The sequence below is a fragment of the Populus alba genome, chromosome 3, assembly GCF_005239225.2.
Source record: "Populus alba chromosome 3, ASM523922v2, whole genome shotgun sequence".
In the NCBI taxonomy this organism is placed as follows: Eukaryota; Viridiplantae; Streptophyta; class Magnoliopsida; order Malpighiales; family Salicaceae; genus Populus; species Populus alba.
This window is the reverse complement of record NC_133286.1, coordinates 18,334,401-18,345,602: the sequence shown is the minus strand read 5'-3', so window position 1 is coordinate 18,345,602 and position 11,202 is coordinate 18,334,401. Positions and strand designations below refer to the sequence as shown.

At 37.9% G+C, this 11,202-nt stretch overlaps 1 protein-coding gene across 1 annotated transcript; it reads right to left on the bottom strand.

Annotated features, from left to right (window-relative positions):
• Positions 1-1,202: 1,202 nt before the first annotated feature.
• On the bottom strand, positions 1,203-10,309 carry LOC118054425 (ADP-ribosylation factor GTPase-activating protein AGD3). Its single transcript, XM_035066011.2, has 19 exons — positions 9,764-10,309; positions 9,170-9,246; positions 8,426-8,526; positions 8,107-8,177; positions 7,485-7,547; positions 7,033-7,077; positions 6,250-6,315; positions 6,112-6,159; positions 5,886-5,981; positions 5,755-5,796; positions 4,669-4,884; positions 4,443-4,574; positions 4,115-4,339; positions 3,858-3,944; positions 3,454-3,786; positions 2,717-2,862; positions 2,521-2,614; positions 1,873-2,363; positions 1,203-1,695 (listed from the first exon to the last, which is right to left on the bottom strand). Exons 1-19 carry the CDS (start codon positions 9,806-9,808, stop codon positions 1,581-1,583), a joined length of 2,493 nt encoding a protein of 830 aa, XP_034921902.1. The 5' UTR covers positions 9,809-10,309; the 3' UTR covers positions 1,203-1,580.
• Positions 10,310-11,202: the final 893 nt, after the last annotated feature.

Sequence of the window (11,202 nt, the reverse complement as noted above, 5' to 3'; positions counted from 1 at the left end):
CGTGTCCTTATCACCAGGCCGAAAGCGAAACATCGAACTCTGTTTGGGTGCGAGCGAGCGAGCGAGGGACAGCGTAAAGGAGGAGTTCATTTGTTGATGTCTTGATGAGATCTTGACCGTTGATATGGCAAGGAAGGAACATCACGGGAATCTGTGCTGGAAGGAGGTTTTTACTTTTTATGATTATTAAACAAATGCCACTGTCTTGTCGTAGGATTTGTAATTGTATATTTCTTTTCTTCACCCGATAAGAAGTGCATTTCCCTGTCGTTCTTTCTTTCTCTTTATATATATATATATATTATTTTATTTTTTTTATAAAATTATTCCCTTTAGTCACAACTCACAACTAGTATTATTGATGCTATTGTTGAATTTCCTCATATTTATCATATGTTGCTGCTAAGTTATCTCCATTAATCATTTGCTTGTTGTAACAATACTCTCGTCTTCAAAAAATTCTTTTCGTCAAGAATCAATTTTAAATTCTGAAAATTGTTCGGACAATTCTTCTAATTCTTTCCAAGTGGCATCCTCTTCAAATAATTTTGTTTATTGCATAAGCCTCATCAGCCATCACAATTGCACGGTTGCTTTTCTTCATCGTCTTTCTATCCAAGACAACAACATGTTTAACCTTAATACTGTCACCCTCATCTGTCATTGGTAGTACTCAAGTAATAATTATACCATTGCCCGACTAATTAACGTTAGTGTTAGTTATTAATTGTTAACGTTAACCAGTCCCCTTTGCTGCTTAACTCATTACAGTGTCGTTTTGCAGAGAACACCTCCCTTGAACGGTAGCAATTTCAGGGAGGACCAGTTCCTTTCACCCCCTTTTCTTTTATCATCAGGAGGAACGTTTCCTTGAATTGACTCCCTCAATCCTAACTACTCTTTCCTAAATCAGTCACGAACCGGCTCCCTTTCTCAAGTCTGACAGCTCTGCCGCGTATCAGGTCATCAGAGATATGGCTGGTCATCATACCAGGGCTTCTCTTTAACCTGCTCATGCCTGTCAGGTACGTTCAAGTGTCTAGTCAATCACAGGCTGCTGGGGACTGTTCCAAGTTTCTCAATTCAATTCTCTCAAGTTAATTAAAAAGTTGGTTTTCAGTTCAATTCCACAGCACTTGATTCTAATTAAAAAATTTGAGGGTTTTTTTTTTTTTTGTTTTTCTGGGTGGTGCAAACTTCCATTCACAAGAAAGCTTCACTAGAATAAATCAAATGTACAAATACACAATGCCCTACACCTAAATCCTCTCAGCTCCACCACAAAAAGTAACAAAACAAGCTGATTAAACAAAACCATTTCACATAGCAGACCCTTTCGTTCTCACCAGGGGGAGATTATCAATACAACCTTGACCGACTAATTTTGCAGAGATGCCCCTGGGGCAGGCATGCCAACCTACCACTCTCCTCTATTTCAAACCCTGCTTACATCTTCAATGGAGATTAAACTTAAAAATATACTTACAAAAAAAAAAAGCATAATACCACAAGCCAATTTATGTTTCAACTCTCCAGCTTCATTGTTGTCGCCAATCAAATATATTCCTCTCTCGAGCATGTCAACCATTTGAGTCTGATAATAATGCAAGGACCTCACTCTCATCAAAGCCAGACTCTATGGCAAGCTCGAGCGGGGTTTTACCTTCACCATTAACAGCTCGTGGATCTGCTCCCCTGCAAATGCATTAGGACAATTTAGTAAAGCATTTCATAGATCTTAATAATGCTTTTTTTTTTTCCTTGAAAGAAGCATGCTGGACAGAGTGATGCGCATATCAAAGATGATAAGTGATAAACTGTATAGCACATGCGTGATGCAATCATGACAAGACATGGATTGGTAAAATTCACCTTGAGAGGAGCAATTTTGCAAGGAAAGGTCTGCCTCTGAGAATACAACGGTGGAGCGGTGTCTGACCTCTAGAATCGGTTGAATTTATATTCGCACCATACTGTAAGAGGAGTTCTAGCATGCCAATGTCGGCTGTTTCACAAGCAAGGTGAAGCAAGGTACAACCATCTAGATCCTCCAAGGTCAGGCCTTCACTTGACCCTGCAAAGTTTAAAGAGCTAGTGGAAGACCTATCTAATGAATTCCCCGTTGAGTAGCTAGAGAGCTGTTCAGGGTTTGTCTGCTCTTGCAATAGCATAGCTTTAGCAAGTGTTAGGGAAGAGCTACAAGATGACTGCTCATACACAGCACTGACATCTGCTTCATGTTGAACAATAAGACGGTATACAGCCTTCTTGTCATTGGCACGAACAGCTTCCCAGATCTGTTGGGCCACTGATTGACTATTTTGGTTGTCTCTAGGCTTGCGAACAAATACCTTTTCCGCATACTGTCATCCAAAGGAAACCAAGATTTCACTTTCAAGTTCTAACATGTCCACAATAGCTTATCCCAATCATAAAAAAGAAAGAAACCATGAACAATTATCTGCAACTAAAAGAACAGATTCTAGAAGTGAAAGCCAGGGACAAAGTTATTAGTTAAACCTTTGCATGGATAAACTTCTCCTTTACAGATATAGAATCGGCAGGATTGGGTTTGCCGATAAAGAGCAGCTGTGGTTTATCGGACTTGAATGAGCTTCACCCGCAGAACATTCATGAATATTAGCAACGAGTAATAGAAGTAATTATATACAGCTTGAGATAAAAGGGGATGTTTATTTCAATCATGGTTCTTTACCCTGTGGGGATGAGTTCAACCTGCAAGGCACTTCTTGATTGCAATAATTCCTCCCAGACTGAGTTTGCAAAGGCATTTCCCAGAGACTGGAACAAACTTATGACTGATGGCTCCCACACCTTGACATCGAGTGTAAGTGACCTTACCTGCAATTAAATTCAACAGATTAAGACTGCAATTAAATTCAACAGATTAAGAGCTGGACAGATGAACAGACAATATTCATATCACCAGTAGGAATTAACAATGGACATAACCAGAGCACCTTCAAGAATAGTGCTGTCCATAACAATCAGCATATACTCAAACCCCGTCTAATCTGGCTAAGATAATTATCCAATTATACAGCAACTTTGCCAAATTATTTTAAGATGAAAGACATAGACGCTTAGGACCAGCATACAATCTTCTGGTTGTTGATAAAGTGAAAAGTGAAAAACAGTAGTAATTGACAAGTCAATCAAGTCATCCCAAAGTCTGTCCACCTAGCTAATATTCTTCAGGCTACTGAATCTGGTGTGAATGAAGGAAAATGATAGCAAACTGCTTTATTTAATGATTATTCTAACTGCTCGAAGCAGCTTTCACAGATACTGGTTTATATTGCTGTCCAACAAGCGTTTCATACCACCCACATTCTTCCAACATTAATGGCATCATGTTTATTAAGAAATAAGTATGGCTCACAAAGCAATACTGCAAAAAATCAAATCTTTCAAACTTGAAAAGAAGTTTACCTTTGATATATGTACACCAAGATTACGGTGAACACCAGAACATTCAATGCAAATAAGAACTCCAAGATTTAGAGATGCCCAATCTGGCTCAGGGGCGCCGCAATCAGCACATTTATCATTTCCACAAACTCTTTGCAACACATCAATTGGCTTCTCTGCACTGGTTCGTTGCTGTTGCGAACTTCTCAATGCTCGTTCATGATGTAAGGCAGCATGGCTCCTCTCAGATGCATATTCATCAACAGCAGAAGGATCAAAATCAGTACTTTCAAATGAACTACTCTCACTGGCAGACCGATGATGACCACTTCCCAGGGGACTAGCCGAGAGACACTGAAATTTAACAAAACTACACTCATAAAAAAGTCTTGAGAATTAAAATGCCAACAATGCTCTGAAGTTACCCTCTCAGGAGCTTGTGAGCTTAGTAGTGAAGCAATAACCCCTGTTATCTTTTCAATCCAATCCATTTGATCCAGTGCACTCTCTGCCTGCACTGACATGCATAAATAGGCATTGTTAAGGATCTATTGCAGAAAACATCCTTAATTACACATCATCTTATCCGTCCCTGCCAGAAATCAACAATGGTGATTATATTTAAAATGCAAGGCAGCTTTTACTCACAAGTCACATGTACAAGATACATCCCACATCATACCTGCAATGTGTAGTTCTTCGTTGGTGAGATGATCCTGAAGCAAAATCGCAGATCTGACTGGTCAGCATCAACTTTGATTGTTGATGTAAGAAGGTTCACAGTGTGATGAGCAACAGACTTTTCATCATGCACTCCACCATGATGGTGAGAAGAAAGCCATCGACTTAACAATCCAGATCCAAGCTCAGAGCTGTTCCTTTGACCAGAAAGTTGACCGCCAGAACCCTATAAAACATATCAAGCATGATGAAAAAATCCAGTAGGCATCGAGAACAGAATAAACTTCAAGTACTCTATACATAAACTTATTTTTCACATAATTACTCACTGAAGGTTTGCTGCTCTGTTTACGATAGTAATAAAGCATTCCTCGGCTATCAAGAACAAAAAATCTTCTTTTCCAGTCACCTCTCAAGCTAGAGGATCGTTTTGACAGATAACCTTGTCTGATAGTTTGAACCTGAAAGTTTGCTTCTTTGTTTTAGAAGTAAAATTCACCTGGAAAAGAATTGGATCTGTAAAAGTTTCCTCATAGGTGAAAAAGTTCTACACACCTTCCCCTTTGCAGCGGATTGCATAACAGCCTCTATCATTTTGTGTGAACTTCTACCAATGGCTTGTATACCGTCTCCATTTGGAGATCCATTAGAACCATTGGAAGACCATCTACTCTCACGATCAATTTGTCTCTTGTACTCTTGCATCCTTTCATTGAGAGATGCCTGCTCATAGTTAGATCTTTCTCTTGATTGTTGAGCATAAGTCAAAACCTGCAAAAACAACAAGAGACGTCTTGTTTCCATGAGTCAACTAAGAAAAGACTTGTTGCCTTTTTTGTTCTTTATTTCTTTACCATTGTGCTTGCCATGTGCCATGTTCACCCAAGACCTTACAGTTCAACATACAAAATTAATGACATGTAGGAAGTCCAGATAAGTTAAAAACTAACCAAAATCAATTCCCATCAAACAAATTTAGGCACATAAATGCAAGTTGAATACTTAGATATTAGCTAGTCATTGAGACAACCAACCCTGTCAAAGTCTCGCCTCTGTACACATCCTCATACTTGCCAATCCACAAGTATTTACTTGTATAAAATAGAGCCTCTTCAAAATTGTAGAGGTCACCACACCAACCTTCCTCACCATTCAAACATCCCAAAAGCTAAGATTTATATTGGAGCACAAGATTGTGAAGCTTCTAAGATGGCCAGAGCTCACATATTATTGTTGGTTGATTCTAAGAAATGCCATTCACAGTGTAATGGTATTAGCTTCTTTGCTGGACTGTTGGTCTTCAGGCCTGCCCTATAGAAAAGAATGAATAAGGAGTGGCCTATCGATGAATAAGCAGCTCGAATACATCTCCTTTCACCACCCTCCCTTGTCAGCCCTCACTTAAATGGCAAAGTCGTTTGATGACTAAAATCCAATGGAGCTTCTGAATGGCATAATCATCCTTCTATTCTTCTTCTCTTTCCTTCTTATTCTTTCTTTCTCTCTTTTTTTTTGGCAGGAAGTATGAACAAAACATAGTCTTCCTCAAAACAATAATCAGATTTCACATATTTTGAATATAATGACATGACTATTGGAAGAGTTGACTGTAATCTACAGAAATACATAGTAATAATAAACCTGATGAATGTATGGCTCCATTTGATGCAAAAGCTCATAGCCCTGCAAGCAACAAAGGTTTTACATGAGCATATGCATGATAATGTTTAAAGCAAGTCCATAAAGTACAGAAGTACCACCATGTGTCCTACCTGTTTGAAGTAACGAAGATGTGCATCCATTGTCCCACTGACTGCTTCCAAAAATTCAAACCTCTTCTTTGCTTCGACATTAGAAATAGCAGTTACCTGGATGCAGAGTGAGCAGATTATAAAATCCAAGTTCTTGAAATATCAGAATAAGTGTTAATATTAACTATATTAAGTTCTTTTAAAAAAAGGAATGGTAGATGAAGTGGCTAGTTTGGGTTTTACTTACTAGATTAAAGCGAGCTTGCTCAAACACAGCCCTTGCATTATGAAGCTCCTGGTACATATCAAAACTCAATTAGAAATATAAAATGGAGGACGTTCAAGATCACAGCCATAGATAAGAACCGCAGCAAAATCATAATACCTCCTCTAAAAGAATAGCCACATCAGACCTCGTGCCTTTCCTCAGTGACAGAAACTTCTCACGAGCCTGTCACATATGTGAACATTAACTACAAACAAGAGACTATTTTGCATAGATTCAAGTATGGAACTTCATGGCTCAAGTTGCATTTTGTATATCCACCCTATTAGCAATGGCCATGTGTAAACAACTCGAACATCCCCAAAATCTAGTTAACATTGCATGAGCAAGTCATCAACGTGATGCAACATCCATGTTACTGTGGATACTGCACATCTTGAGTTCCTATTCCACAGCTCATGGTGAAATATGCGTAACATACCAGGCCAAACAGAGCTTTGGAAGCACAAAGTCAATTATCCTTCGATAACTCAAACCTTACCTCCCAAAGCAACATAAAGATACATACATGTATGTGTGTGTTTATCTTTTCTTTTACGTGTGATGCAGCAGATTTCAGCTCAATTCCAGTTAGTGTATTAAATTTGTCGGCCTAAAAGTTGTGCAATTCAATTGCATGCTGTGTTTGACTTCACTTACCATTGCAGGTTGCAAAGATAGCTTGGGATGATAATAAACTTAATTGTAGCATTATTGCAATAGCAAAGATTTCCTTAGACTGAACAAAGACCATTATAGGTTCTTCCCAACATTTCTCACTAGCAGTCAACTTCATAGTAAATGGTACTAAAAGTCTAGAATTATTCTGAAAAAATGTTCATTCAATCAAATGGCATCTAAAAAGATGGCAAGATATTAAAAATCTTATAAAGAGGGAAATACCTGGTCGTAAAGAAGGCTAGCCTTGTCAAAACGCTTCCTTGCTTCCTGCATTAAGAGAAGATTTTTTAAAGTAGCAATTAAACGCAATATCCAGGAGTTGGGGAGCGTTAAAGCATATAGACACATCAAATGAAACCATGAAAACAAATTTGCAATTTCACAACAGGGAAACCATAAAACTCCTAAGATATCTCACAATAATCGAGAGTTGAACAAACAATTTGGAGAATATGGATCTTATGGGAGAGAGCAGCACAGAAAGTTGGATGGCTATCAATAAATCAATCCTAAATGGTACTATATTCAAGTTACAATATAAGGAAAGTCACATCACAGCCTTGCAAAATTTATATTTTGCATGAACTTGGTTGCTTGGCCTTCCCCCCAGATTTGCATGACATTCATTGACCATCATAAGGAGACAATGATAGGCATTTGGCAATATTAAGTACCTTCACCTCAAGCAAATCAATGTTGACAAAGTGTAATAATCTGTCATTCAGCATATGTTCAACCTGAAAAGCAAAAGCAAAGGAGCTCAGGTCACACCAGAGAACAAAACCATTTTTTTCTTAAGAAAGAGCAAGAACTGGATCGTTTTCTCCAGATAAGCTCAATAAATGCCAGCTATTGTACCTAAAATTCTGTGTTCTATGTAGCATGGGTTCAAATACTCTATTTGAGCTCAGGATTACTAGATGCCTATGCTTTCTCCAGCTGATTATCTAGGACTTGCATTAGATGTGAAGTTTATTACAAGTTTTTATCATCAAGAAGTTCTTGTATGAATGATCTTATTTTACTGCTCTATTTGAAACGTTATCTAGAAAGATCCCGTTTATCAGGCGCTCAAATGGGTTGTAAAGGGAAAGAAGTTGGACATGTATGCAATAGTCTTGCCCTTTGACAACAAACTTCAGCATACGAACTAAGTACAGGAATTGTAACAGAAGTTACACATTTTTTTAAGTCCAATTAACTAAGCCTAAGCTATAACAATAAGAACAGAATCACTTCTAGAAGAAGAGATGTTAATGTGTCAAGCATTCAGTGCAATAAATTACAAAATGTTACCTGGGATCGGAGAACTTCTTTGTATGTCCCAATTTCTCTCAAGGCTATGGTGAATTTGGTCATAACAGGGCCTACATTAGCACAAGATGTTCAATCAATAATCTCAATAAACACAATTAAAATTTCAACACTACCAAGATTAACCAGGGCGAACTAAGACATCCTACAAACTGAAATGAGTACTGCACTTGATTGGCAACAACTAATCAAGCAACAGAGAAGAAAAAGTCTTGGTGCTTGCAACTCTCCAATGACACAACAGAGTATGTCCATCATCATCTGAGCCAAAACAAATAAATAGAATTTCAAGTAAAAACACCTCCAAAAGCCAAACTAATAGGATCGTTATGCCCTCCACCAAATGTTTCTAAAGCACTAGCAAAACCAACGTCCCCATCATATGCCTCCCCCAGCCCTTCACTGCAAGCAAGGAAAAAAAGAGCACAAAGGTAAATTCTTCACAAACCCATTGCTTGTAACATAGATAAGTGAGAGAAAGAAAGAAAATGCAACTGCATATAATGCCAAACAGATTCACAGTCTTGACTAACTTGGAATATTTAAACAAACTTGACCACCTTAAAAAAACATAAATTCATATAAAAACTGTTTTATCTTTAAGCAGGGACTCTTAGTGATGAATTTCAGGACTTAGGGTGCTATGAAGAATAAGAAAAGGGATGCGGTTTCAGGTTTCAGCTATGAATTTGCTTTCTTAATTTTGGGAATCATGTCCTGCACTCCTGTCTATGTCTAAATAACTGGGTTCTGAAGCAAGAAGATCAAATCCAGGAATCCTGAGCCCTGTAATGCATAGGTCCTTCAATTCAGGTCCACATGCAACTTGCAACTAGAAGTCTAAAAGAGTGGTGGGTAGTTTACAAATACTTGAGTGACTGCCAACAGCTGCTAGCTTTTATTATAGTGTCAACTGATCTAAAAAAATAAGAATATAAAACATTGCAAGGAAATTCCAACATCGTTTAATTAGCTAAATACTATGAATAGAGGCTTTTCTTTTTATAATGCCAATCAAAGCAAAAAAAAAACGTTGAGAACATACGTGTATTTTCTACATCCTTTGTAGAACTTTAAACTTCTCTCCCTCAATGATTCAGCATCTTCTTCCAGTGATTGTATCTGCTCCACCAAATAAATTATCAAGAGCCCGCTATACCACGGGACAAGCAATTTATTGCAAAATAAATTTGGAAAAATATATTTTAGAGGGGAAAAATATAAAAGGAAAGTATCAACAGGAGACATATTGGAGTAGCAATGGTAAAGCCGAATTATTAATGCAGATCTATTTTCTCCTAAATATCAGACAAATTACTAAAACATTTCAAGCACACACCACACATGATCATATTCATTCCACAAATAAAATTTCCTTTAATAAAATAACAACAACAGCAATAGATATTTTATTTCTCTTTCCGTGAATAGATGCCCTATATTTAACAAAACACAATCAATTAAACGTTCTAATTCATTTTCCCTTAAATAAAATATTAAAACAACTGGAGAAATCGAAGGGGGAAAAATGGACACCACTGCTACAAGTAGCTGGCAATCATCAAGGTTACTTTAACAAAGCTTCAATTCCTTACAAAAGAAGCACACGGAAAGAGAGAGAGAAGGCAAGAGCACAAACCTGCTTTCGAAACATAGGAGAGTCATCGAGCTTTGTGAAATGCATTTTTGATACCTCGATTCTTCACTATTGACTCTAATTAACATTCCAACAAATGCTCGATCGAACCTAGTATCATCACAATTGACTTGAGATCTTGCCTTCTTTCACTCCGATCCCAATCGTCACTTCATAAAAATATACTAATCAAAAACTTTAGAGAGCTCTTATTTTTACATATATTTTTATCTTCTTGCTTTTTTTGCTTGTTTGTTTATTCTGGTTTTTAAAAACCCTAGGAGAGTGGGCAAAAGAAGAAGAAAGAAACCCTAGGCGAGGAAAGAAAACACGAGATTTGTGTGTGTTTAAGTCAGTCTTGGAAATTGAGTGGATCTATCAAGCCACTTCATTCATTAAAACCTGGAATTGTCGAACGGACAGAGACACAAACACAACAGCACAAAAGCATAGATAAAAGCACTAAACACACCGAGAGAGAGAGAGAGAGAGAGGGTCTCTGTTTTTTTTTTTTTTTTGGATTCTTTTTATTTTTCTTTTGGCCAAATTGGGACTTTACTTTTCAGTTTTGCGAGCCAAATTTAGTGGGGAGATGGCGATTTTAACAGAGTTCGAGGATTAAGATTTCCCACCAAACAACGTCGTTTCAATCTTCAAATCCAACGGTGTCGTTTAGCAGCGCCCATTCGAGTAGCTTGAGAACGGTCTGAGAGCTACTGACAGTGGTTACCTTTACACGGTAAGAAAGAAGCATGGAAGACCAGTTTCACCAACGCCCTTACAAGCGCGTGTAGTCTTCAACCAGTCAATACCAAAGTACCTGAGCAACGGAGCCAGTAAATGATAAGAAGGTGAGTTTGAGTGGAGGCTTTGGGCGTGGGGTAGAGGAGCATCGAATCTGAAAGATGCTGCTGTCGAGCACACTCAGCATGGGAAGTAGCGGGCCCCAGACAAAATTTCTCTCTTCTCTACTTACCATTCTCGAGTGGAGACACGAAGAAAATGACAGCACCACCAGTAAGTACTGCCCGGCTACCCCTGAAAGGGAAAAAAGAAACAAGAAAATGGATTCAAAATATTTATTACAACTTAAAAAAACTATGACAGCGATGCCACTCCCTCCTTCCGTATCTTAAAAACGGAGAAGCATCCTTCATTCCTTCGAGCTGCTGGGACCGGTATACGACGACTGCTCGGTAATCACGCACCGTTGAGGCACCATGTGTGTTTTTCAAGTGCTCTTGACAATACCCAGAAAATTACAGGAACCTGCTGTTTATTTTTAAGAAAAAGTTTTTTTTATCAATTAAATGAAACCTCGGGATAATTATATTTTATACTCAACATTCATGTTGGCATGGATTGTAAGCTACGTGAAAATAAAAGTTTATTAACTAATAACGCAATAGTTGTTGAAAAGTGGTAATTGCATGCACTAAGGT

What these genes read in the sequence shown, in the direction of transcription:
- LOC118054425 (XM_035066011.2), bottom strand. Translation starts at nt 9,808, where the DNA reads ATGCATTTCACAAAGCTCGATGACTCTCCTATGTTTCGAAAGCAG. An exon ending in CTAGCCTTCTTTACGACCAG is followed by an intron (nt 6,316 to 7,032) that starts GTATTTCCCTCT and finishes CATATGTGACAG; the next exon opens with GCTCGTGAGAAGTTTCTGTC. An exon ending in GTTGAACTCATCCCCACAGG is followed by an intron (nt 2,615 to 2,716) that starts GTAAAGAACCAT and finishes CTGCGGGTGAAG; the next exon opens with CTCATTCAAGTCCGATAAAC.